Source organism: Camelina sativa, chromosome 13 (assembly GCF_030686135.1).
Source record: "Camelina sativa cultivar CO46 ecotype springtype chromosome 13, ASM3068613v1".
Lineage (NCBI taxonomy): Eukaryota > Viridiplantae > Streptophyta > Magnoliopsida > Brassicales > Brassicaceae > Camelina > Camelina sativa.
The window spans coordinates 10448907-10471322 of record NC_141892.1 but is presented as its reverse complement, the minus strand read 5'-3'; the positions used below and the strand labels follow the sequence as shown (position 1 = coordinate 10471322).

Genomic DNA, 22416 nt, shown 5'->3' with positions numbered 1-22416 from the left:
GGGCCGGTAAATGCCTTAAAGGATGTTGACTCAGAGTATCAGGTTTCGGCTAATGGTACTATCAGTGCATGGGCGGATCTGTGTGCCCAAGGATGAGGAGTTGACTAAGATGTACCAAGATCTCAAGAGGTACTATCACTGGGTCGGGATGAAGAAGGACGTGGCTAGTTAGGTTACTAGGTGCGATGTGTGTCAACTAGTGAAGACTGAGCATCAGTTACCAGGTGGTTTGCTGAAGAGTCTTCCCATTCCAGAGTGGAAGTGGGATATGATTACTAGTGTCCAGGATGTTTGATGGTGGGTTTGCCAGTGTCCAGGACGTTTGATTCTATTTGGGTCATTGTGGACCGGTTGACTAAGTTGGCCCATTTTCTGGCCATTAAGAAGACTGATGGAGTAGAGGTCTTGGCTAAGAAGTTTGTGAAAGAGATAGTCAGGTTGCATGGGGTGCCAGCGAGCATAGTGTCTGATAGGGATTCCAAGTTCACTTCGGTGTTCTGGAGGGCATTTTTGGCAAAGATGGGCACTAAGGTGCATATGAGTACAGCCTATCATCCCCAAACAGATGCACAGTCAGAGAGGACGATCCAGACGTTGGAGGATTTGCTGAGGATGTGTGTGCTGGATTGGGGTGGCCATTGGGCAGATCATTTGAGCTTGGTAGAGTTTGCTTACAACAACAGTTACCAAGCGAGTATTGGCATGGCTCCTTATGAGGCTTTGTATGGGAGGCCGTGTCGTACACCATTATGTACGAGGCATGTACGAGGCAGATTTTGTTCAGGATACCTCGGAGAAGATTCGGGTTCTCAAGCTGAACATGAAGGAAGCTCAGGATCGGCAGAGGAGTTATGCCGATAGGAGGAGGAGAGATCTTGAGTTTCAGGTTGGAGATAGAGTGTATCTCAAGATGGCTATGTTGCGGGGTCCGAACATGTCATTGACTGCGACTAAGTAACAAGATGAGGTTGTGTTCAGGATACGAAGTTCCGCGAGCCTGTTGTTTAAAAGGTAAAGGTTTCCTCATTAGTAGTTGCTAAAAGAGGAAAGTTTCCAGAAGTGGAAAATTCTAAAAATGGAAAGTTTTATGTGAGTTATAATTTGTCCATTTTTAGTGGTTGTGAGCCTTGTAGAGGCTAGTGTGGCCTTAGTGGCGGACCATGGGGTCATTGTGTGTCGTGTGCGGCGGTCTTGCAAGACGTATGTGGCCTTTGTGGCAGGCTGTTTAGCCGTGTGTGGCCTTTGTGGCGAGCTGTTTAGCCGTGGTGTGGCCTTTGTGGCGGGCTGTTTAGCCATTGTGTGGCCTTTGTGGCGGACTGTTTAGCCGTGTGTGGCCTTTGTGGCAGGCTGTTTAGCCATTGCGTGGCCTTTGTGGCGGGCTGTTTAGCCGTGTGTGTCCTTTGTGGCAGGCTGTTTAGCCATTGTGTGGCCTTTGTGGCGGGCTGTTTAGCCGTTGTGTGGCCTTTGTGGCGGGCTGTTTAGCCATTTTGTGGTCTTTGTGGCGGGCTGTTTAGCCAGAGTATGGCCTTTATGGCGGGCTGTTTAGCCAGAATGTGGTCTTTGTGGCGGGCTGTTTAGCCAGAGTGTGGCCTTTGTGGCGAAATGTTTAGCCAGAGTGCCTGTTTAGGCGGTCCTTCGGGACGGATGGTCTTTGTGACGATCCTTCGGGACAGATGGTCTTTGTGACGGTCCTTCGAGACAGATGGCCTTTGTGGCGGTCCTGTTTAGGACATTTGTTTGGCCTTTGTGGCGGTCCTGTTTAGGACATTTGTTTGCCTTTGTGGCGGTCCTATTTAGGACATTTATTTGGTCTTGGTGGCGGTCCTGTTTAGGACATTTATTTGGCCTTTGTGGCGGCCCGTGGGGCAGTGAGATTATCCTTGTGTGGTCATGAGGTATCCCAGTGAGGGGATATGTGGTTGGTAGGACATCGCGTTGTCTTATAAGAGCCACGGGAAGGAAACCTGGATAGGGATAGGGCTCAGACGTGTTCAGAATAGTTTGCTCGCGACTCTTGGGGGACTTAGGTTCTCCTAGTACCGTCATATTCTAAGACTTTGTGGCTTGAGAGTATGATTGGAATATCGACTTCGGATGACGATCCGGGGGCGCGTTGAAGGGTGGCAACCTGAGAGACGAGTTGGACTCCCTTATATATATTATGGCATGCGGGCTTAGGCCCGATGAGGAGCCGATATTATGGCATGCAGACTTCGGTCTGATGAGGAGCCAATAACAACTCAAGGTTTAGGCCTGTGAGTAAAAAGGAGAGTCCAAAAGTCTAGAGCAAATAATGCCTGGAGCGTGAGTCTATCGCCTAGAGGGGACCTTTTGTAGATCGGTCGGAGGAGTGCGGGCCGTAGAGATGGTTGCACGGGAGTCTTTGACTGATGGTTGTTCGAGATTCGAGAACGAATCTATGTTGGTGGGGGAGAATTGTAACATTTGCCAACCGAAATCCCGGTTTAGGGTGAAACGCTGCGTTTTCGGTTAGGAAAAACCCTTAAACTCGAGTTTTGTCTCATTAGGCGTGTTAGGCCGCTTTTGAGAGAAACGAAAGAGAGAGAGAAGAGTTCTTGGTGTTCTTGAGTGTTCTTGGTGATTTCTTGGAGTTGGAAGCTGTTTCTGTAGAGATCTGTAGTTGGGATCGTTGTAGGAGCTTCCTAGGAACGTTTCTTCCTGTGTTTGGGTCGGATTTCTTCAGTGGCAAAAGTAAGTGCATGACCATGGCTTATCTAAGCTAGAGATCTCTCTAATTTGCGTGTTATGTGTTGTTAGACCTGTTAGATTGATATTTGGGACGTTAGGAAGCTTTCTTTTGGCTTGGGATCGAGTTTTGTGGTTGTAGGAACGATGATCCGGCGAGAAGATTCGGGCGAAAACGATTCTTGGCATTGCATCGGTTGATGCACACTGTGGGTCGGTCGATGCAGATGGGAGGACGGTGCGTAAAATCTAGGTTTTTCGTGCTATGTCGAGCATGCGACCGATGCAAGTTAACCTTGCATCGGTCGATGTAGATCTTGCGTTGGTCGATGCAGATCTTGCGTCGGTCGATGTAGATCTTGCATTGGTCGATGCAGATCTTGCGTCGGTCGACGCAACCTCCAACAGGTGTCGGTCGATGCATGTTGGTGTCGGTCGATGCTGAGTCCTGGTTTGTTATTGTTGATTGTTGATTGTTTATTGATGGTTAGAGATGACTCTATTGCTTGTGTTTATAGCCGAGTAGATGGGAGGATTGCCTTACTGAGTGTTTATAAAATACTCATGCATTGCAATTTGCGTTTGTGGTGCAGGTAAAGGCCAAGTGTGATCGTGGAATCAAGGCAATCAAGAGGAGGATGTTCCAGTGGTTCGCTTGGTTGTCTGGCTTCTGTTAGGTTGCTAGAGTTGAGTCCTAGAATGTTGTTTAGGATTGCTGGTTCTCTGGTTTATGCTATTTGGATCATTAGTTTATGATTTGGAATTAATATTGGTTATTGGATTATGATTGGATTATTTATTGGTTATTGGTATATGTTATTTCCGCTGTTGGTTGTGTTTGTGGTTAGGTGGAAAGTGGGTATGGGACCACTAGCTATAGTGTATTTATTATTATTATTTATTAATTAAAAAAAACGGGTCAGGTCGTTTCAAGGACGGATGAATCCCTTGCTCAACAAATCCTCTAGCAGCTTCTTCAGCTGTGCCATCTCCGCTGGAGCCATCCTGTAAGGATCAGACCGAGAAGGTGGTAATCCCTGTAATGACTGAAACACATCCTCAAACTCCTCCACAAGCCTGAATACCGCTAACCGTGGACTTCCCCACTGACTCTGTCTTAGATATAGTAACCAAATAAGCCACACGGCCTTTCTCGATCATCTTCCCAGCCTGAATGGCCGAGATCACGAGACTCCCCGAAGTCGGTCTAATCCCCTGAAAGACCAACTGCCCTCCTAAGCGCTCAAACTCTACTCTACCCCGATGACAATCCGGATGAACCATATGCTGATACAGGCAGTCCATCCCCAAGATAACGTCATACGGCTCCACTAGGCTGATAAGCAAATCCACAGGCCAAGACTCTCCCGCGATCTGAATATCAATACCCCTCTCTCGACCAATAACTCTCAGAAACTTGCCTCCAGCAACTCTGACAACTCCCACACGCTCTCCGGGATCTCCCATGATACTCGCACTCTCTGCACACTACGGGGTAATGAAGCTATGAGTAGCTCTAGAATCAAGCATAATGTAGGACTTAAACCCGTCCACCAACAAGGTCCTTACACAAACCTCATGTGTTGAGAACCTAACACTTTATTACATGACAACATAAAATCTGAACTTACTAAGAATTCACAAGACAAAGTACCAGAAATTATACATGTGATCACCTCAGCTTTGGTTCCACCAGTCTCTGCAGTCGTGTAAACTCGTGGCGCCTGCTCAATCTGTGCCACCGGCTACACCTGCTGCAACGCTGCCACTGCTACCGGCTGCAATTTAGGACACAAGGGTCTGATGTGTCATGGCTCCCTGCAATAATAGCATACACGAGCTGCTGTCGACGGGGCACTCCTCTTGGGACAGCTAGCAATCTTGTGATCCTTGCTCTCACACTTGAAGCAACTCGCACCACTCGACGTCTGCATAGCCTCCCACCTCCTCTTGATTCCCTGCGCAGACTTGTCGCCCTTGCTATAACCTCCATGATGTTGAGCCTTACTAGGATGAACTGCTGGGCTAGCCGCCACTAACTCTGCCTGGATATCGTCCTCGATCCCTTCTGCAGTCTCAACCAGCTCTGCACGCGAAGTATAACTCCGCCCTCTACAGTGAACCCCAAATCATCACGTAGGGCCCTCAAAAACCTCCTGATCTGAGCCTCCTCAGACTCCATATCTCGACCCCCATACCTCAGAAGTCGACTGAACTCCAAGTCAAGCTCCCGCACTGACCGAGTCCTCTGAGCTAGCTGAAAGAACTGCACCTCAAACATATCCAGTGCCTCTCTAGGGAAATACTTGCGGTTGAACTCCAAGACGAAGTCAGCCCAAGACATCTCCCTCTGCACTCTCTTGGCTGCCACAGAACTCCACCACAACTGAGCATCACCAATCAAATGGTGGACCCCAATATCCACCCAAAACTCCTCAGGACATCTCAGAGTATGGAAGTTACGTTCCACACTCGTCCTCCACGCATCTGCAGTGGTAGGATCTCTACCTCCCGAAAACCACTTGATACCAATACGGCCCATCTCTGTCAGCATGTTGATATAACGAGAATGGACCCCTGCATCCGCAGCCACTGGCTGCCGCTCCCCTGCCACCACTAGTGGTACTACCTGAGCCTGAGCCGGTGCCAGTGGCGGCAACCGTGCTATCAATTGTGCCAGCAAACCCGCAAAGTCGACACCCAGGACTCCACCCACTGGAACTCCCACACCTGGGGCCCTAACATCACCGGCTACTGGAGCATCAACACTGCCCCCTCCGGCCACACTCATGGAATCCCCCTGGACACCCTACGACTCGCCAACACCCTCTGCTGTCACACTCTGGTCCGCAGCCTCACTAACCGCTGGGACTCTATCCCTACCACGAACACGTCCGCGTCCACGACCATGTCCACGTCCATGACCACGACCACGACCAGTTATAGCATCCTCTCTAACCATCTGCACTACCATGAACAAAAGGCTAAGCACACAATTAATATAACACAGAGTCATAAACTCACCGTGGAATCACACTGTAGGCTCGAAGAGGATGTTCTAGGACTTCATGCCACACACAATTGACTAACTCACATAATCTATCAAGACATGCAATCCCAACATCAACAACAGAAACCTAGTGAACCAAAACTTAGAACCGTAAGGGCGCTGATACCAAACTGAAACGTCCTGACCCGTTTTATTTTTGAAATAATAAATAATAATAATAATAACTACAACTAGTGGTCCTATACCCACTAGTCACCTAACCACAATCACAACCAACAGCGGAATAACCAATACCAATAAGAATCCAATAAATAATAACCATTAATCAATATAACAATAATCCAATAACCACTCATCAGAAAAACATGAAACCAGCAACCTAGCAATGTTTCTAATGACCCAACTCTAGCAACCTAGCAATGCCAGACAACATCCAATCGAGTCCCTAGAACATCCTCCTCTTCATTGCCTTGATTCCACGATCACACTTTGCCTTTACATGCATCACAAACACAAATTGCAATGCATGAGTATTTTATAAACACTCAGTAAGGCAATCCTACCATCTACTGGGCTATACACACAAGTAATAGAGATACTCTAACCATCATACAACAATCCACAAACAAATCAGACTCTGCATCGACCGACACAAGGCTTGCATCGACCGACACCACCTGGGGTCTGCATCGACCGACGCATGATATGCATCCACTAATGCTAGTGAAACTTGCATCGACCGACACATGCTCGACATCACGCGGAAACCCTAATTGCATCGACCGACGCCTCCACATGACATCGACCGATGCTCTTAGGTCAAACCGCGCCGTCCTCGCACTTGCATCGACCGATGCACATGCCGAGCATCGTTTTCCCCAAAGCTTCTCGCCGGATTTTCGTTCATGCAACCACAAGAAAGCCTCACACGAACCTAAACAACGTTCTAACAAGACAAACAACACATAAACAAACAGATCAGAGAATCTCCAGCTTAGATAAGCCATGGTCATGCACTTACCTTTGCCACAGAAGAAATCTGACCCAAATACAGGAAGAAAGCACTCCTAGTAAGCTCCTACAACGATCCCAGCTACAGATCTCTACATAATCAACTTCCAACTCCAAGAAATCACCAAGAACACTCAAGAAAACCAAGAACTCTTCTCTCTCTCTTTCCTTTCTCTCAAAAGCGGCCAAAGTCGACTAATGAGACAAAAGAAATGATTTAAGGGTTTTCCTTTTCCCTTTGCCCAAAACGCAGCATTTAACTTAAGTCAAAACGCAAAAGCTGAACTTGCATCGACCGATACTCCTCCAGCATCGACCAATGCACATCCTCAAACCGGGATTTCGGTTCGCGGATATTACAAACTCGTTATGTATTCCAGAGCTTGTCGTCGAATTTGCCGATGGTGCTGTTATGTTCACTGAAGTCCCATTTCTACCGTTACTGCGACTGCAATCCAATAGGAAAACAACGATTAAGGGTAAGAAGATACCTGACACAAGAAGATTGGGCTATCACTGAAGTAAAAGGTAAACCATGGAGACTCCATTTCTACTGTTTTTTTTTTGAGCACAAACACAGGCTTATATCACTTGCCCTGTTTTAAAAATGAGTGACTGAGCTAATCTCTGTTTCAGTGTTTTGAGTGGGTTTGTCATAAGTGGTGCTTTGGTTATTTTAGTGCGCATTCATGACGTTGGTTGTGATCTTGAAGTTGTTAAATTAGACTTGGGATTAATTATTGAATCGTATTCATGAGATCGTAAAAGAAGTTTTTTTTATAGCTAAAAACTGGAGTTGTTATTATTAAATTGTTAGTTGGGTTTAGTTTAATTATTGAAATGAGCAAAGCTATTTTTCAAAAGTTAGTTAAAAATATAAAATATGAATTTGATGTGTCATAATATGTGTTTTAAAAAATGTTTTTACAAAAAAAAAATATATTAAAAATGGAGTTGTTATTATTAAATTGTTATGGTTTAGGTTAATTATTAAACTGAGGAGAGCTATTTTCCAAAACTTAGTTAAAAATAGAAAATATGAATTTGATGTTTCTACAGAATGTGCGTTCTTTAAAAAATGTGTTTACAAAAAAAAAATATATTAAAACATAATATGGTGCATTGTTATGCTCATATATGTGGTTGGTGTTCTTCAAAAATTATCAGGATGAAGCTATCTCAAATCCTAAAAAATATCGAATTAGTTTCACAAATATATATAGGCTCAGTAACTAAAAGCTATGTAGTCACTAAACAATTTTAGCATATCAGAAAATAGAAAAAAAATAATATTTTTACGTTTTTAACATTATCTTTCTCATTATAATTAAAGAATGTGATTATAATTACATAATTTAGCCATAGAAATAAAACATTAATTCCGGTAAGCAAAATACACTCAATAGTTGCTGAGTATATGCTCGACAATTTTCTGTGTTGTAGAATTTTTTTACGATGTGTTTGAATTATCTGGAGGAGAGATTTGCATAACTTATTTTAGATCTTTTGATGGAATCTTCAAAGTTTTATTATATGAGACTATGCATTTGAACTGTTTTTATTGGAAGTGGTTTAGTATGTTGAGTTTATTATTTGAATTTGTAAAATGATGGATAGTGAATTATTTTTTCACTGAAGACTAAACTATGATCTTGAATGTATTATGAGTATTATCTTATAAGGGCATTAGCAAGTGTGAGTTAGTTTTAACAATGATTTGTACTCCTTATCTTTACGAGAAAGCGGTGCTTAAATGTCTGTCTATACATGTTGGTCTATTTGAAAAATATTACATTATAATGATTATCTATAGGTTGTATGAGCTGTGATGAGAAAATCTTAACCGACTAAAATTACAAACAACATATAAAAAATAAACATAAAATGCATATAATAAAAAAATTATAACAAAACAACCTGCGGCGTAGCGCGGGTACTATCCTAGTATATTTTAATTATTTTTGCAATAAATTGAAAATCGCCTAATTCTTTACTTCCTTTATTGTCACTCATACATTTTTTTTAATCAACTTTGTATGATACTTTTTCTTTTAACTTTATTATATAAATATTTTGTTCTTCACAATTTAATTTGATATATAAAGTTTCTCTTTAAATGTTGGAAGAATCTATACTAAAAAAAAGTAGGAGCTATAAGCTCCTAAAGGCGTTCACATAGGATTTTAAACCTCCAATTGTGATTAGACACTTCACTAATTAACATTTTCTTAAATCTCCAGAATTTTCTATATTAAGAAATATTTTAAACAACCAATCAGGATTTGACATGTCATTAGTTAACATTTTTTAAATTTCCAGAATTTTTTAGAAAAAGGAAAATTTTAAATTTATGGAAATAAAAGAAATATGTACAATATCCCACATCGGCTATAAAATTTTTAAACAATGGTTCTGAACCAGTATAAATAAGATTAATATGCTTCCAACAAAGAATGAACGGGAAAGCTTGATTTATCAGGCGTCCAAGTTTAAAAGTATATTCGGTTTAATCCGGTTTTTTATTTGATCAAATTAAACTTTAAAAAGTTTCAAAAAAATAAATAATAATATTTAAATTTTTTAAAAGTTTTAATATTATAAATATAGAAACTTTTAAAAGTTCTTAACTTTTAAAAAGTTTTTAAATATTATAATTTTTAAATTTTAAAAGTTTAAAATATTATAAATATTGAAACTTTTTAAGTAGGAGCTATAAGCTCCTTAAGGCGTCCACCTAAGCTTTAAAACCACCAATAGTGATTAGAAACCTCACTAATTAATATATTTTTTTATAATTTCCAGAATTTTATTTATTAAGAATTATTTTAAACAACCTATCAGGATTTGACATGTCATTCATTAACATTTTTTAAAATTCCAGAATTTTTAGAAAAAGGAAAAATTTTAAATTTATGAAAATAAAAGAACTATGTACAATATCCCACATCGGCTAGAAAATTTTTAGACAATCGTTCAGAACCAGTATAAATAAGATTAATATGGTTCCAACAACGAATGATCAGGAAAGCTTGATTTAACAAGCGTCCAAGTTTAAAAGTTTTATTCGGTTTGATCCGGTTTTTATTTGATCAAATTAAAACTTTCAAAAGTTTCAAAAATATATATTATAATATTTAAAAATTTTAAAAGTTTAAATATTATAAATATTGAAACTTTTAAAAGTTCTTAGCTTTTAAAAAGTTTTTAAATATTATAATTTTAAAATTTGAAAAGTTTAAAATATTATAAATATTGAAACTTTTTAAAAGGTTCAAATTTTATATTTCGAAACCGTTTAAAAGTTAAAAATATTAAAAATATTCATGTAATACAAAAATTGTCTTATTTATCTACGTTTGTGCTTTTTATTTCTTATGAGCTGTAAAATATATTTTTGTGTATGATTTTATAGATGAGTTGATATTATTTCATTAATTTTTTAATTTTTTATCTTATTTTTTATTTTTATGAGAAGAGAAATGATTTTGTTCTTGGAGTTTGATGAGTTAACAAGTTGTGTGGTAGTCTTAGAAAAATGTTTTTCATTGGAAGAATGTGAAGAAGTTGACGAGGAAGAAGAAGAAAAATAGTATAACAAAGAATCAGACGGTAAAAGTAACGATGACAATTACCAAAAAATTTGACATTGAAAATGAAAAGAAAGAATATGAAGAATAAGAATACATTGAATAAAAATACGAAAATATAGGTGGTAGCGATCAATTAAGTACGAAAACGAGTTAAATTCATGATGATAAAATTCTTTCGTTTTTTTGGTGATCAAAGAAATGGTTTAGAATATGTGAGGTCATCAGTTTAATTCGGCTCGCCTGGATATCAACTTGATTTGATTTTATAACACAACTGTTTTTTATATTTAAAAAAATGGTGTGTCTGAAATTTAACTTTTTCCTTAATACTAATTGAAATTTTTTATAAGATAATATTTTAGTACCGTTATCAATTATATATATAGTTTTCATCAAAATAGAGTCTTTGATTGAAAATCTCTAGTATAAAGTAACAAATACAATCCAAAGGCAAAAAGAGAGTTTTTTTTTTTTTTTTTTTTGACAAACGGCAAAAAGAGAGTCTTTGATTGAAAATCTCTAGAGTCGGTCTGAAACGGTAAACATATGCGTCCGTTACGGAAACGGTATTCTGCCTTGGAGCACAGTTCACGGCGTTAATACTCGGATAAAAACCTCCGTTAAAAAGTCAGCGAGGTCAAACAGTATAAATTGATCCCCACAAACGTCGCCGCTGTTCAAAGAAGACTTACCACTGTTTCTCTCTCTCTCCTCTTCTTCTTCGTCCTTTTTTTTTCTGGGTAACACTAAATAAATTCTCGGGGAAAAAAAAATATATTGGAGAGAGGGTTTTCGGATTCGAAGAAACTTCGCGAATAAGTTAATCGCACACCAGTTCCGATTTCACCTAGAAGAATTGCTCGGTTGATTCATCGCTTCGCGGATTTTGATTCCTTTAGGTATGGCAGCTTTTTTTTTTTTTTTCTTTTTTTTTGGAATTTTCGATCTCTCTGTAGAATCTGTTGATTTCGATGTATCTTTCCGATATCTTCTCCGATCATGAGTAATCGTGAAATGTAAGTTGAAAATTCGAAATCTGTTGTGAATTATAGAGATTCATGTAGCGGTTCAAAATTGGAGATGTTCGTTAAGATGATCTGAGGCTTCTCTTTAGTGTTTACGGATTGAACTTTAGGTTTTGAGTATTGTGCTGGATTTAGTGTTTAGATTCAATTTTTAATTCCTTTTTTATCAGACCTAAAAATAAGATTAGTCAAATCGGATAAAGTTTGAAAACTTAGGCACCAGCTTTGTTTTTTTGGGTTTTAGATGATAAAAATCCGATTAAGACGTTGACTTGAAACTAATTTGTGGCCGTTGTTTGGTTATGCTTTCAAAGCTATTTTTAGATATCAAGATTTTCTAATTTTATTTATAGATGAGAATGTAAGGTTTTAGAGTTTATATAGTTCGCTTAGATCAAACTTTGAGGTATGTTCATCGTCACAAATCATCATCCATTCAAAGAGGTTGGCGTTTTTTTTTTGATAAATGTTTTTGTGTTTGATCTGAATATTTGACATCTGTGATAATCTCTTGTGAATTGGAAAATGGTGATCGATGTTCTTGAATTACTGAAATATGAATTCCCCTTGGGATATCAATTAAGTAATTGCTGTTCCATGTCTAATCCTTGTGATCATTGTTCTTATTCAGGTTCTTTGCAATTGATGCGAGTGGAAGATACTTTTCAGCTTCCACGATTTGAATGAGAGCCTAATCCTAGGTGGTTTTGGGATTGTTTTAGCTTCAATATGAATACTTGGAAAATATTGCTTGGCAAGATGTGAGTTACAAGGCCTTTCTGTTCCAGAGTTCCTGAATCCGTGCAGGAACTTGGTCTCTTCAAAAGCTCACGGGAGAAGATAAGGGTTGATTCCTGGGATTTCACCCTTTATTCCTGTTGAGCTCTCTTCATTCCCAGGAATCCGGTTCTTCAGGATTTAGGAATAGTAGTGTACAGTTGGAATGTCAGTTGCTAGTGTAGCGTTGAGTCCAGCCCTGGAGGAACTTATCAACTTTCCAGGTATTATTGGACGGTTTGGTTCGAACTTAGACGACCCAATCTTGGTTTTCCTGACTGTTGCTGGATCTGTGATCCCGAAGCGGGTCATGGAGTCAGATTCAATAGCATCTGTGAAGCTAAGGATTCAGAGTATCAAGGGGTTTTTCGTGAAGAAGCAGAGGCTTCTGTATGATGGTAGAGAGCTATCTCGAAATGATTCCCAAATTCGAGATTATGGTGTTGCTGATGGGAAGTTGTTGCATTTGGTTATTAAAATTTCAGATCTCCAAGCCATTTCTGTAAGAACTGTTGGTGGGAAGGAGTTTGAGCTCGTTGTTGAGAGGAGTAGAAATGTTGGTTATGTGAAGCAGCAAATTGCTTTAAAGGAAAAAGATCTCGGAATCCCCAGGGATCATGAACTCACATTAGATGGTGAGGAGCTAGATGACCAGAGACTCATAACTGATCTCTGTAAAAAGGGAGAGAATGTGATTCACTTGCTAATTAGAAAATCTGTGAAAGTGAGAGCAAAACCAGTCGGGAAGGATTTTGAGGTGTTTATTGATGATGTAAATCACAAGAACAATGTGGATGGTAGCAGAGGAAACATATCACCACAAGCAAAGCCTAAAGAGTTCTTTGTGGAGCCTGTTATTGTTAATCCTGAAATTAAACTGCCTCTATTGCTCGAAGAGCTTATCAGCTCCACTTTAGAAGGCTTGGAGAAGGGAAATGGCCCGATTCAATCATCTGATGGATCAGGAGGAGCTTATTTTATGCAAGATCCATCTGGCCACAAGTATGTCTCTGTCTTCAAACCCATTGATGAGGAACCAATGGCTGTGAATAATCCGCATGGACTGCCTGTTTCAGTTGATGGCGAGGGACTAAAGAAAGGCACACAGGTCGGTGAAGGAGCTATCAGAGAAGTAGCAGCCTACATATTGGACTATCCCATGAACGGACCACGAACTTTTCCTCATGATGAAACTGGTTTCTCTGGAGTTCCGCCGACAGCAATGGTCAAATGCTTGCACAAAGATTTCAACCATCCCAATGGTTACAATTTCTCTCCCGAGAACACGAAGATTGGTTCACTGCAAATGTTTGTGAGCAATGTGGGAAGTTGTGAAGATATGGGATACCGAGTATTTCCTGTCGATCAGGTTCACAAGATATCGGTTCTAGACATAAGGCTGGCTAATGCAGATCGCCACGCTGGCAACATTTTGGTTAGCCGAGACGGAAATGATGGACAGATGGTGCTTACTCCAATCGACCATGGCTATTGCTTTCCCAATAAGGTAAACAATTCTACTATACTCAAACAAGGATATTGATATTCACACTTTGGCTTCCAAATTTTTAAACTAAACAAGCTGTAGAATATTTTGGTCTAAAACACCTTATTTGTTCTTGTGAAGTTTGAAGATTGCACATTTGAATGGCTATACTGGCCTCAAGCAAAACAGCCGTACTCTTCAGAAACATTGGAATACATCAAATCTTTGGACTCTGAACAAGACATTGACCTTCTGAAATTCCATGGTTGGGAGATTCCGCCTTCATGCGCCCGTGTCCTTCGCATTTCAACCATGCTTCTCAAGAAAGGTTCTGCAATAGGTCTCACACCTTTTACCATCGGAAGCATAATGTGCAGAGAAACACTCAAGAACCAATCTGTGATCGAACAAATCATACACGATGCAGAAGCCATAGGTTCTCCAGAGACAACAGAAGAGGAGTTTATCAGCACCGTCTCTGCCATTATGGACAACCGGCTCGAGCAGTATTAGTGGAACTGAAGCTATCTCTATCCCTCCTTTGCTCCAATCTATGTTTTGTGATTGTTCAACAGGTGTATATCCAGTGTCCATAACAATAAATAAGTGTCACTGTCTTTGAACTAATCTAATCCTTAGCTTTTGGAAACAGTGGGTTTGGTAATGAATATGATGATTTGGTTACTATATATATAGAATCCTAAGTCTTTTTGAGTTATGGAGGAACCTTCGTGATTCTGAAATCTCTGTTTTGTACGAAGGCAAGTCAGGGAAATCTAATTATGACAATAGTCGCATGATTAAAGTGATCATCATCGAGACTGTTGACGTGGTAAAATACTTGATTCGACAAACATGCAAACTATTAAATAATTGTATATAGTTCTGACTCTGGTTACAAAAGCATTTGTAGAAGTCAGTGATTAAAATTGATGCAAAACATATTCACCATTAAACATAGGATCCCACCATTGATGAATCCCATGAGCTCTCTTAAAATTAGGCGAGTGGCTAGTGTTTATAGTCATATACGCCGATGGTAAAAGATGAAGAGGCTCTGATGAACAAGAATCCGAAGATGAACCTCCTCCTCCTCCTCCGCCTGACAACAGACTCCTAAGTGAGTTCCTCGTAGCAATTCTTTCGATTTTACCGGCTCCTATCTCAAACATTTTGTTTCTATGCTTGAAATAACCAATGTATTCTGAGCATATTGGATCTGACGGGTTCACATACAAATATGGTATCCATGATGCTAACTTCATAAACGAATCATCTTCTTGACCCTGTAAATAATACACATCATTAATTATCTATTGATAGAGATTAGAACCTCAAAAGATAAAGTAGAGAAACAATTACTCTTTTCATTTCATTTTAATTGTGTCGTTTTTTTTTTTTTTAGTAATTTTTAATTATGCACGATGCTTTGGAGTTTGGACGTTTATTTTGCTTCATTTTATATGTTTATATTCGAAATTTTATACCATTTTTTATTATAAAATGTGATCATATGCAACTTCTACTGTAATTTTTTTAATATGAGTATAGAACTAAAAAAACATTGTTTAATAATCTTAGTTAATAGTTTTACAAAATAAAATCTTCGTGAAACTATTAAAAAGAGAAATATACGTTACCCTGTTATGGTGGCGACCTTTGACGGCGATTGCTACTCCGGCTTTGACAAGACTTCCGGCGAATCGTACTCCATTTTTAAGCTTCTCACTCTTCACCAGTTTCTCAATCGGAATCGACGAGAACGGAGGATTAAATAAGTAACTCTCAAGAGGGAAACCAGACCTAGTCATGATCTTCCCGGCAAGCAACGCCACGGCTCCTCCAAGAGAATGTCCGGCTAGCCACACGGCTGCATTACCAGTTTTAGCTACCGCACTTTGAATCACTTGAATCGCATGCACGAACCTAGTGCTGTCTTGGAGGCAGTCGCGGACGCAGCGTAGGTCGAGCTTAAGGTCGCGTGACCGAGAGTGCCGCTTCATGATCGTGCCACGGAACGCGATCACGTGACGAGGAGGCGGTTTCGAATGATGGGTGTTATGGTAATTGTAAGAGAAGAAGTGTTTGTATTCGAACACGGCACCGTATATGGATCCATCTGAGTCGTCGATTAGGGTTTCGGCTAAAGTGAAGTTGAAAAATTCCCACCAGTGGTTGGCTTGTGACTTTAGACCAATCCTGTTTTGTTGTCTGTCTCGTTCCAATGTGTACACTGCTTGTACCAAACATGATGCCACCGAGGTTCTATGGTAAGAATTATTCCTATCAAAATACACACGTTGACTTTTTTGGGTTTGAATGTATTATTTTAATACAACTTGTTCTACAAGAAATGAACGATTAGAGAATTTTAATAGAGTTGACTATGGCTAAACCATTGAATTAGCAAAAAAAAGCTGATTAGTGATGATGAGTTTGTTGTGGAAGATGATTTAGCCATAGTCAACTCTATTAAAATTCTCTAATCGTTCATTTCTTGTAAGATCAATGGAAGTTAAATGGATTGGAAATGAAAGAAATGAAAAAGAAAAATATAATACCAATCAATGGAAGTTAAATGGATTGGACCAGAAATGCTGAAGATCTCTCTTTGAGAAGCCATTAGCCCCTCTTTCACCATAACATCGTCTTCTTCTTCCATGTTTTATCTAAAACAGATTGTGAAGATTCATCAATCGTTCTTGAATTTATCATCATCAATCATTTTCTTTGACGAATGCAAGAAAAATAGGACCAACAATAATGGTAAAAATTGGTGTAGTAATGCAAAAAAAGGAAAATCAATTAAGAGAGAAAAAATACCCGTTTTTTTGTATTCTCAGAAGGATCTATCAGAATACAGAAGATATAAATTTGATGAAAGAAGTACTATAATTATAAAGGTTTTGTAAAGAAGAGATGGCCATCTTCTAATTTGTGGGTATTATTTATTGTTTTTTTAGGATCTGAAGACATTAATGGTACCATCTCTTAAACATTGAAACGTCAAACGTGCAAAAGTGTATCAACAATTACTTTATTTACATATCCTCAATTACCACTAAATGATTTTTTCCCCCTTAAAAATATCATTATTATATTTATGATCCAAAACTACAAGATATTTTTTTGAAAATTATACAAATTTAAACTAAACTTTAAACCTCCAAAACTAAACATTAAATCTTAAACAGTAAATCTTATCATTTAAAAACTATATCCTAAATTTAAAAAACAAAAGAACAAAAGAAGAAGGAGGCGAACCAACAATGTATTCAAATTCCAAATCTATATTTTTGGAGACATTTAGCAAATAAATCATAAAGTTGAAATTTATTTACAAGCATGTCATTGGTATTAATTATTTTTTTTTTCATTTTTGATTAATTAATATTAAGTTTTGATTTTGGAAACCAAGATTTCCCACCCTAATAAAATTTTCAAAATAATAGGTACCACTCTCTTTAACATTTTTTTTTATAACTCAGGAGTGATCCTAAAGGTTTCTTAGGCCAAAGACTAATCTCGTGGAACCGGAGAAAACCATATTAAATTTCGAACCTCCATGGCCAATGCTACTCGAACCTAGGTGGCGGGACTTTTCTCCATTTACCCTTAAGTATTAAGTTTATAATTAATTTTATTATATTATTTCCAATTTTACAAAAAATAGGAATTAATTCTATAAACACACACAGTAATTTTCTTCTATAAATCACTACTTATTTAATTGTATGTTATAGTTCCTCTAATATAAAACAATAAACCTCAAACAAAATACTTTCTACACTAAATAATATATATCTATATTTGTAAGACTGTATATTTTAAAAATATATATTAAATATCAATTATTAATATAGTTAATCTACAAAACAAATAACATTTTATTTTTATTTAAAAATTGCTCGTGTACTGCGGGTGAATATCTAATATATGTTAAAGTTGTATACAATCATCTGCCTTAAATTTTTAAACCACTTGTATCAATCCTTGACAAGGTTGTTGTCAGGGATTATCTTAAATTTGATTATATTTGTAGGTATCCCAACCACAGAGGTATGAGGTTGAGAAAGTAGGAGATGAAAATTGCCAGTTTTGGGCAATATCTAACCAAAGGTACAAACATAGAACGATCATGATCATGCGTAAATTAGGAAACAAAGTGTTGAAGATGTTAGATACTAATTATAATGAAATTATTGACTCAATTTTTGAGAAAGAATAAAATCAATTTTTGGTTTGTTCCAGGCGATTACAACCAATATGTGATGAATATGTAACTACGTATTCATTTTTTAATTAGTGTTGTTAATTATACTAGGTTGGTAGGTTGGTACCCGTGCTATGCCGCAAGTTGTTTTTAGATTATTTTTTATTTTGTATGTTTTGAAATAATATTTGTTTTATGTTGTTTAGAATCAAATATCATAATTAATAAAGTTCTTTTCGTAGTGGTCAATGGTAATATTTTTTGTTTTTCTTATTTTTATTATTTGTTATAGTTTTCAAAGTAAAAAATGAAGAAAAAAGTTATAGACTTAAACAAATTATGGTTACTGTCATTTTTGTTACACATTGGTAGGTGAGTCCGCATAATGATTTAAAAAAAAAAAAGTAAATAAACATTAAAAATGGCTTTAATGATATAGAAATTGGATGATATTGTATATAAATATTATTTTTTATTATAACTCAACTTACTCATTATATATCACTACCAAGTACAATATTTTTGCCAATCAAGCTCAATAAGTGAAGCCATCCAATTTAGTTCAATTTTCCAATACAACATGGTAAATCGGGATAAGATTTGCCTTTGTAAACATTATTTGTGGACGTTGATTAGCTAGCTTGACGACCTTGGAATAAAGTGTTTAGTTTAAATCATTGTCTCCTTCTCCACAAGATATCCTTTATAAAGCTTTGAAGTCTTGGCCATGCTTAGGAGAACCAACGGCTTGAACCAAACATCTTGAATCACTTTCAAACATGCCTCTTTGAACTTAGGTTGTCAATATATGCATATCCAAGATAAATCTTAGCTTTGGAAAAGCCTTAGCTCCATACTACTTAACAGTGCCCATATGGTTTCTAAGAATCAATCCCATGCAACAAATGTTGGATCCTTCCCTCCATATTGTATTTTAGTTTGTTTGGAGGGTGGTAGCTGCCACTTTAGCAAGCAACTAAAAACTTCTAAAATAAGAAACTAAGTTTGAGTGTCACAAATCATTACCATAAGAAATGCCATGAGAGAAATTCTAAACGCCATGAAGGGAATCCAAGCAAACCAAATCTTTCCCAACAGAAGGAATGCCAAAACAGAAGTCATGGACCATTGGTACTCTTTTTTTGGTTGTGTTGCAACATATTCCTCTATTGGCTTTGGAATTTAAACTCTTTATTAGTAGCAATTTCACCTACTTCGATGCTTTCTCAACAAAAAAAATTGCAAAATTTAGCTGCCTAACTTACAGAAGTTGGTGTTTATTAGATGTTCACGTCAACCTTTCTTAACTAAAAAATGACTACACCTATTTAAAAAATAAGAAACTTAGATGATCAAAAGAGAAAAAAATCATAAAACCAACTAACCCAAAACGATGCAATTTCTTTGATGATACAACTAATACCTAAAACTCACCAAATAAAAAAATATTAAAAGAGTTCACAAACATGGAAAATTATGTGGAGTCAAACCTGGAAGTAGTTGATATGCCATTAAATCTAAAATTTTGATAAAATAATCGTGACGCTTGACAAAGGTAGAGAGAAGCTGCAGCCGGAGTAGTAAGCTACAAGATCGTAATCATCGTTCAGTTTTTAATGAACAATTTTTTTCTCCATTTTTACCTATCTCGCTCTGAGTTTCAATACATATATGAAATTAAATAATCCTAAGATCCTACAATCACATTGAGGTTGTTACTGAACATAACCACATGTATATGAGCAATGAAATTCATCTAATAATGCTAAAAGGCTGCTTTGCCGATAGAATGCTATTGTGTTAACAATTTTTTTGTGAACCAAAGATCAAACATGTAAATGGCATTATACAGTTTACACAAATATAGTTGCAGGAATTACAAATACCCGTTTGGGGCTGATGAACTTAGTAGAAAGAGATAACAAACTTGTTGATTTTCTGTTTTGGTGATCCAAACACCTTATTGAAGAGCACCACCGTGTGGATTAGAACTCTTATGTCACACTTTACTTGGGTAATTCTTCTAGGTAAGTAAGATTAGAAAATATAAATGGAACTCAAACACTATTTAAAAGGGAATTAAATAGCTTCATGGTCTGGTTAATGTACCTCTAGATTTAAATTAAGAGATGAATCAGACCTCGAGGATTTCCTTTTAAGATTGGAATCTTGGGGAGTCACCGACTTATGAGATGTGGTTATGGAACACCGCGATGAAGAGATCAGAGGAAGATTGAAGTTAAACGGATGTTGATCGAGAAGCATAGGTGGCAAATCATAGTTTATCATCATCTCAAATAGAAGAATTACTTTTGTTCCTTCGTCCATAAATTTATTTGGCTAATATTGTGCTTAGTTGTATTAATTGTTTTAATTTTATTGGATATTCATTTTAATGACGTGTCAGTCTCAGCTTCAATACAAAAGCTGAGGTGTCATGCTCTGGTGAAAAACATGCAAGTTTTATTGTATTGATTCATTTTGATTTTGTAATGTTGCTAGGGCCTAGAAAGTTGAAACATTATCCCATTTGAGCCTTTGTCCAAAAACTGTTGGGGCAAGGGCCGACTGCACCTCCGGCGGCAAAACAAGAAAGTTATCCAGAAGGTTTTGGGCCATCTCAAATTTACAGAGACATAACATTAGAGCTCTTCGAAACAAGCTAAGCATCTGACGAACAATTAGGAAAACCTTAAACGATTGAGTAGATCTTCCTCGAAAACCCTACAATCAAACAAGAAAGGGTCCGAACGACATTATTACTTCTCATTACAAAAATTGATCAAAACCCTAGAAATCATATTCATTTTGTAATTTTGAACAACAGTTCTGGAAAATGGGGGAGATAACGCTACCCTAGGGGTGAACCACTCTTATTCACCCCCTTTAAATTAAGGAAACAAATCTTAATTAAGGAAATAAATTCTGTAGATCAATCAATTTTAAAATTATTAATTTAAATATTATATTACAGTTTTTAATTATTATATCTAAACCCTAACCATTTTTTATAAACCCAAACCGACATATAATTTTGTTTAATTGTAAAATCTAAACCCTAACCACTCTTTTATAAACCCAAACCAACATATAATTTTGTTTAATTGTAAAATCTAAACCCTAAACATTCTTTTATAAATCCATACCGACATATAATTTTGTTTAATTGTAAAATCTAAACCCTAACCACTCTTTTATAAACCCAAACCTAAACCCTAAACATTCTTTTATAAACCCAAACCGACATATAATTTTGTTTAATCGTAAAATCTAAACCCTATCCACTCTTTTGTAAACCCAAACCGATATATAATTTTGTTTAATTGTAAACTCTAAACCCTAACCACTCTTTTGTAAACCCAAACCGACATACAATTTTGCTGAATTATAAAATCTAAATCCTAACCTTTCTTTATAAACCCAAACCGATATAAAAATTTTAAAATTACAAATTTAAACTATATTCCTCTTTTATAACCCAAACTGACATAATTTCCTTAATAAAAGATCTACATTTTTTTTTTTTTTTTGTCGTCTGATAGAATCAAAATGTTTGGAAACGTAAACAATGGGAAACACAAGCTAGTACCCACACTTGATACTGAGGTTAACCGACCCTCCAATTGAAACAGGTAACACACACCAACAAGACAAGCAGCAACACATAGCAACCAAGACTGACCTCCCAATGATAAGTAAGATTGGAGCCTCCCATCACACGTAACACTCTTGGCTATAACCATTGTCACCTTATTCGCCGAGCCAGCCACATGGTGACATTCCCAATAAGCAAAACTCGTTAAGATCAGTTGTATATCGTGCAATAAGGAGTCATAACGCGACCATTCCCCCGGGTTGTTAATAGCTGCAACCTCTGCAACATTAGCCATAATCAGCTCTAGCCGAGTAATATTCAAGATCTGCACCGCCTCCAAAGCCCACAGAAAACATCGCAGACATGCCAAGATTTTCGTATCAGACCTCTCTAAAGCGGCTCTCGCATGAAGAAGGACTTGACCTTGATCATTGCGGGTAATCCACGCTCCTCCAACCATTGATGAGCTCTTCCGCCATGATGTTGCTATGTTACATTTAGTGATTCCAGGCATTGGGTTTCTCCATGCAATCTCAAGAGATTGTTGTCTCACCTTCCCTCTTTGATCTAACTTACCATCCAACGCTTGTGCAGCAAACCAGTGTGAAGATTGCGTGAAAGCTTTATCCACCATCTCTCGGATATCTCCATGCTTCCCTTGAAATAGCAGAGTATTCCTCCATTTCCATACTTCCCACAACACTAAACTTTTTTATGAGAAAAAATAATAAACTAAACTAGTATGGATATTTTACTAAGAAAACATTTAAAATTTAAAGACAATGCACAACACTAGGAGTAAACCTCTTTATTCACCCCCTTATAAAATAAGTAAATAAAATTTGTATACATTACTATAAAATTAGAAACTTAAACCGCTATTTTATAAATCCAAACCGATATATAATTTCGTTCGAATTGTAAAATTTAAACCCTAACCATCTTATTTGTAAATCCAAACCGACATATAATTTTGTTCTAATTGTAAAATTTAAACCCTAAC

The 22416-nt window shown here is 37.4% G+C and overlaps 3 protein-coding genes across 4 annotated transcripts; 1 reads left to right on the top strand and 2 right to left on the bottom strand.

Moving 5' to 3' along the window:
• Positions 1-10779: 10779 nt before the first annotated feature.
• Positions 10780-14294, top strand: LOC104736439 (phosphatidylinositol 4-kinase gamma 3-like). 2 transcript variants are annotated; one of them, XM_087481149.1, is made up of 3 exons: positions 10780-11216; positions 11974-13626; positions 13747-14294. In XM_087481149.1, exons 2-3 carry the CDS (start codon positions 12286-12288, stop codon positions 14116-14118), a joined length of 1713 nt encoding a protein of 570 aa, XP_087337275.1. In that variant the 5' UTR covers positions 10780-11216; positions 11974-12285; the 3' UTR covers positions 14119-14294. The 2 variants fall into 2 exon arrangements, with proteins under 2 accessions (XP_087337275.1, XP_087337276.1); XM_087481150.1 differs by lacking the exon at positions 10780-11216 and adding an exon at positions 11687-11786.
• A 156-nt stretch (positions 14295-14450) lies between these two features.
• Positions 14451-16557, bottom strand: LOC104736437 (GDSL esterase/lipase At4g10955). The gene is made up of 4 exons (XM_010456415.2): positions 16429-16557; positions 16167-16274; positions 15246-15888; positions 14451-14891 (listed from the first exon to the last, which is right to left on the bottom strand). The coding sequence occupies exons 2-4, from the start codon at positions 16265-16267 to the stop codon at positions 14529-14531; spliced, it is 1107 nt and encodes a 368-aa protein (XP_010454717.1). The 5' UTR covers positions 16268-16274; positions 16429-16557; the 3' UTR covers positions 14451-14528.
• A 3953-nt stretch (positions 16558-20510) lies between these two features.
• Positions 20511-22047, bottom strand: LOC147929375 (uncharacterized). The gene is made up of 2 exons (XM_087480589.1): positions 21501-22047; positions 20511-20542 (listed from the first exon to the last, which is right to left on the bottom strand). The coding sequence occupies exons 1-2, from the start codon at positions 22045-22047 to the stop codon at positions 20511-20513; spliced, it is 579 nt and encodes a 192-aa protein (XP_087336715.1).
• Positions 22048-22416: the final 369 nt, after the last annotated feature.

Coding starts and splice junctions, on each gene's coding strand:
- LOC147929375 (XM_087480589.1), bottom strand. CDS start 22,047: ATGGTGGATAAAGCTTTCACGCAATCTTCACACTGGTTTGCTGCACAA. Junction 20,543..21,500: donor ATCTTACTTATCATTGGGAG/GTCAGTCTTGGT, acceptor GTTTGATTGTAG/GGTTTTCGAGGAAGATCTAC.
- LOC104736439 (XM_087481149.1), top strand. CDS start 12,286: ATGTCAGTTGCTAGTGTAGCGTTGAGTCCAGCCCTGGAGGAACTTATC. Junction 13,627..13,746: donor GCTATTGCTTTCCCAATAAG/GTAAACAATTCT, acceptor GTTCTTGTGAAG/TTTGAAGATTGCACATTTGA.
- LOC104736437 (XM_010456415.2), bottom strand. CDS start 16,267: ATGGAAGAAGAAGACGATGTTATGGTGAAAGAGGGGCTAATGGCTTCT. Junction 15,889..16,166: donor CATTTAACTTCCATTGATTG/GTATTATATTTT, acceptor GTATTTTGATAG/GAATAATTCTTACCATAGAA. Junction 14,892..15,245: donor AAGGTCGCCACCATAACAGG/GTAACGTATATT, acceptor TATTATTTACAG/GGTCAAGAAGATGATTCGTT.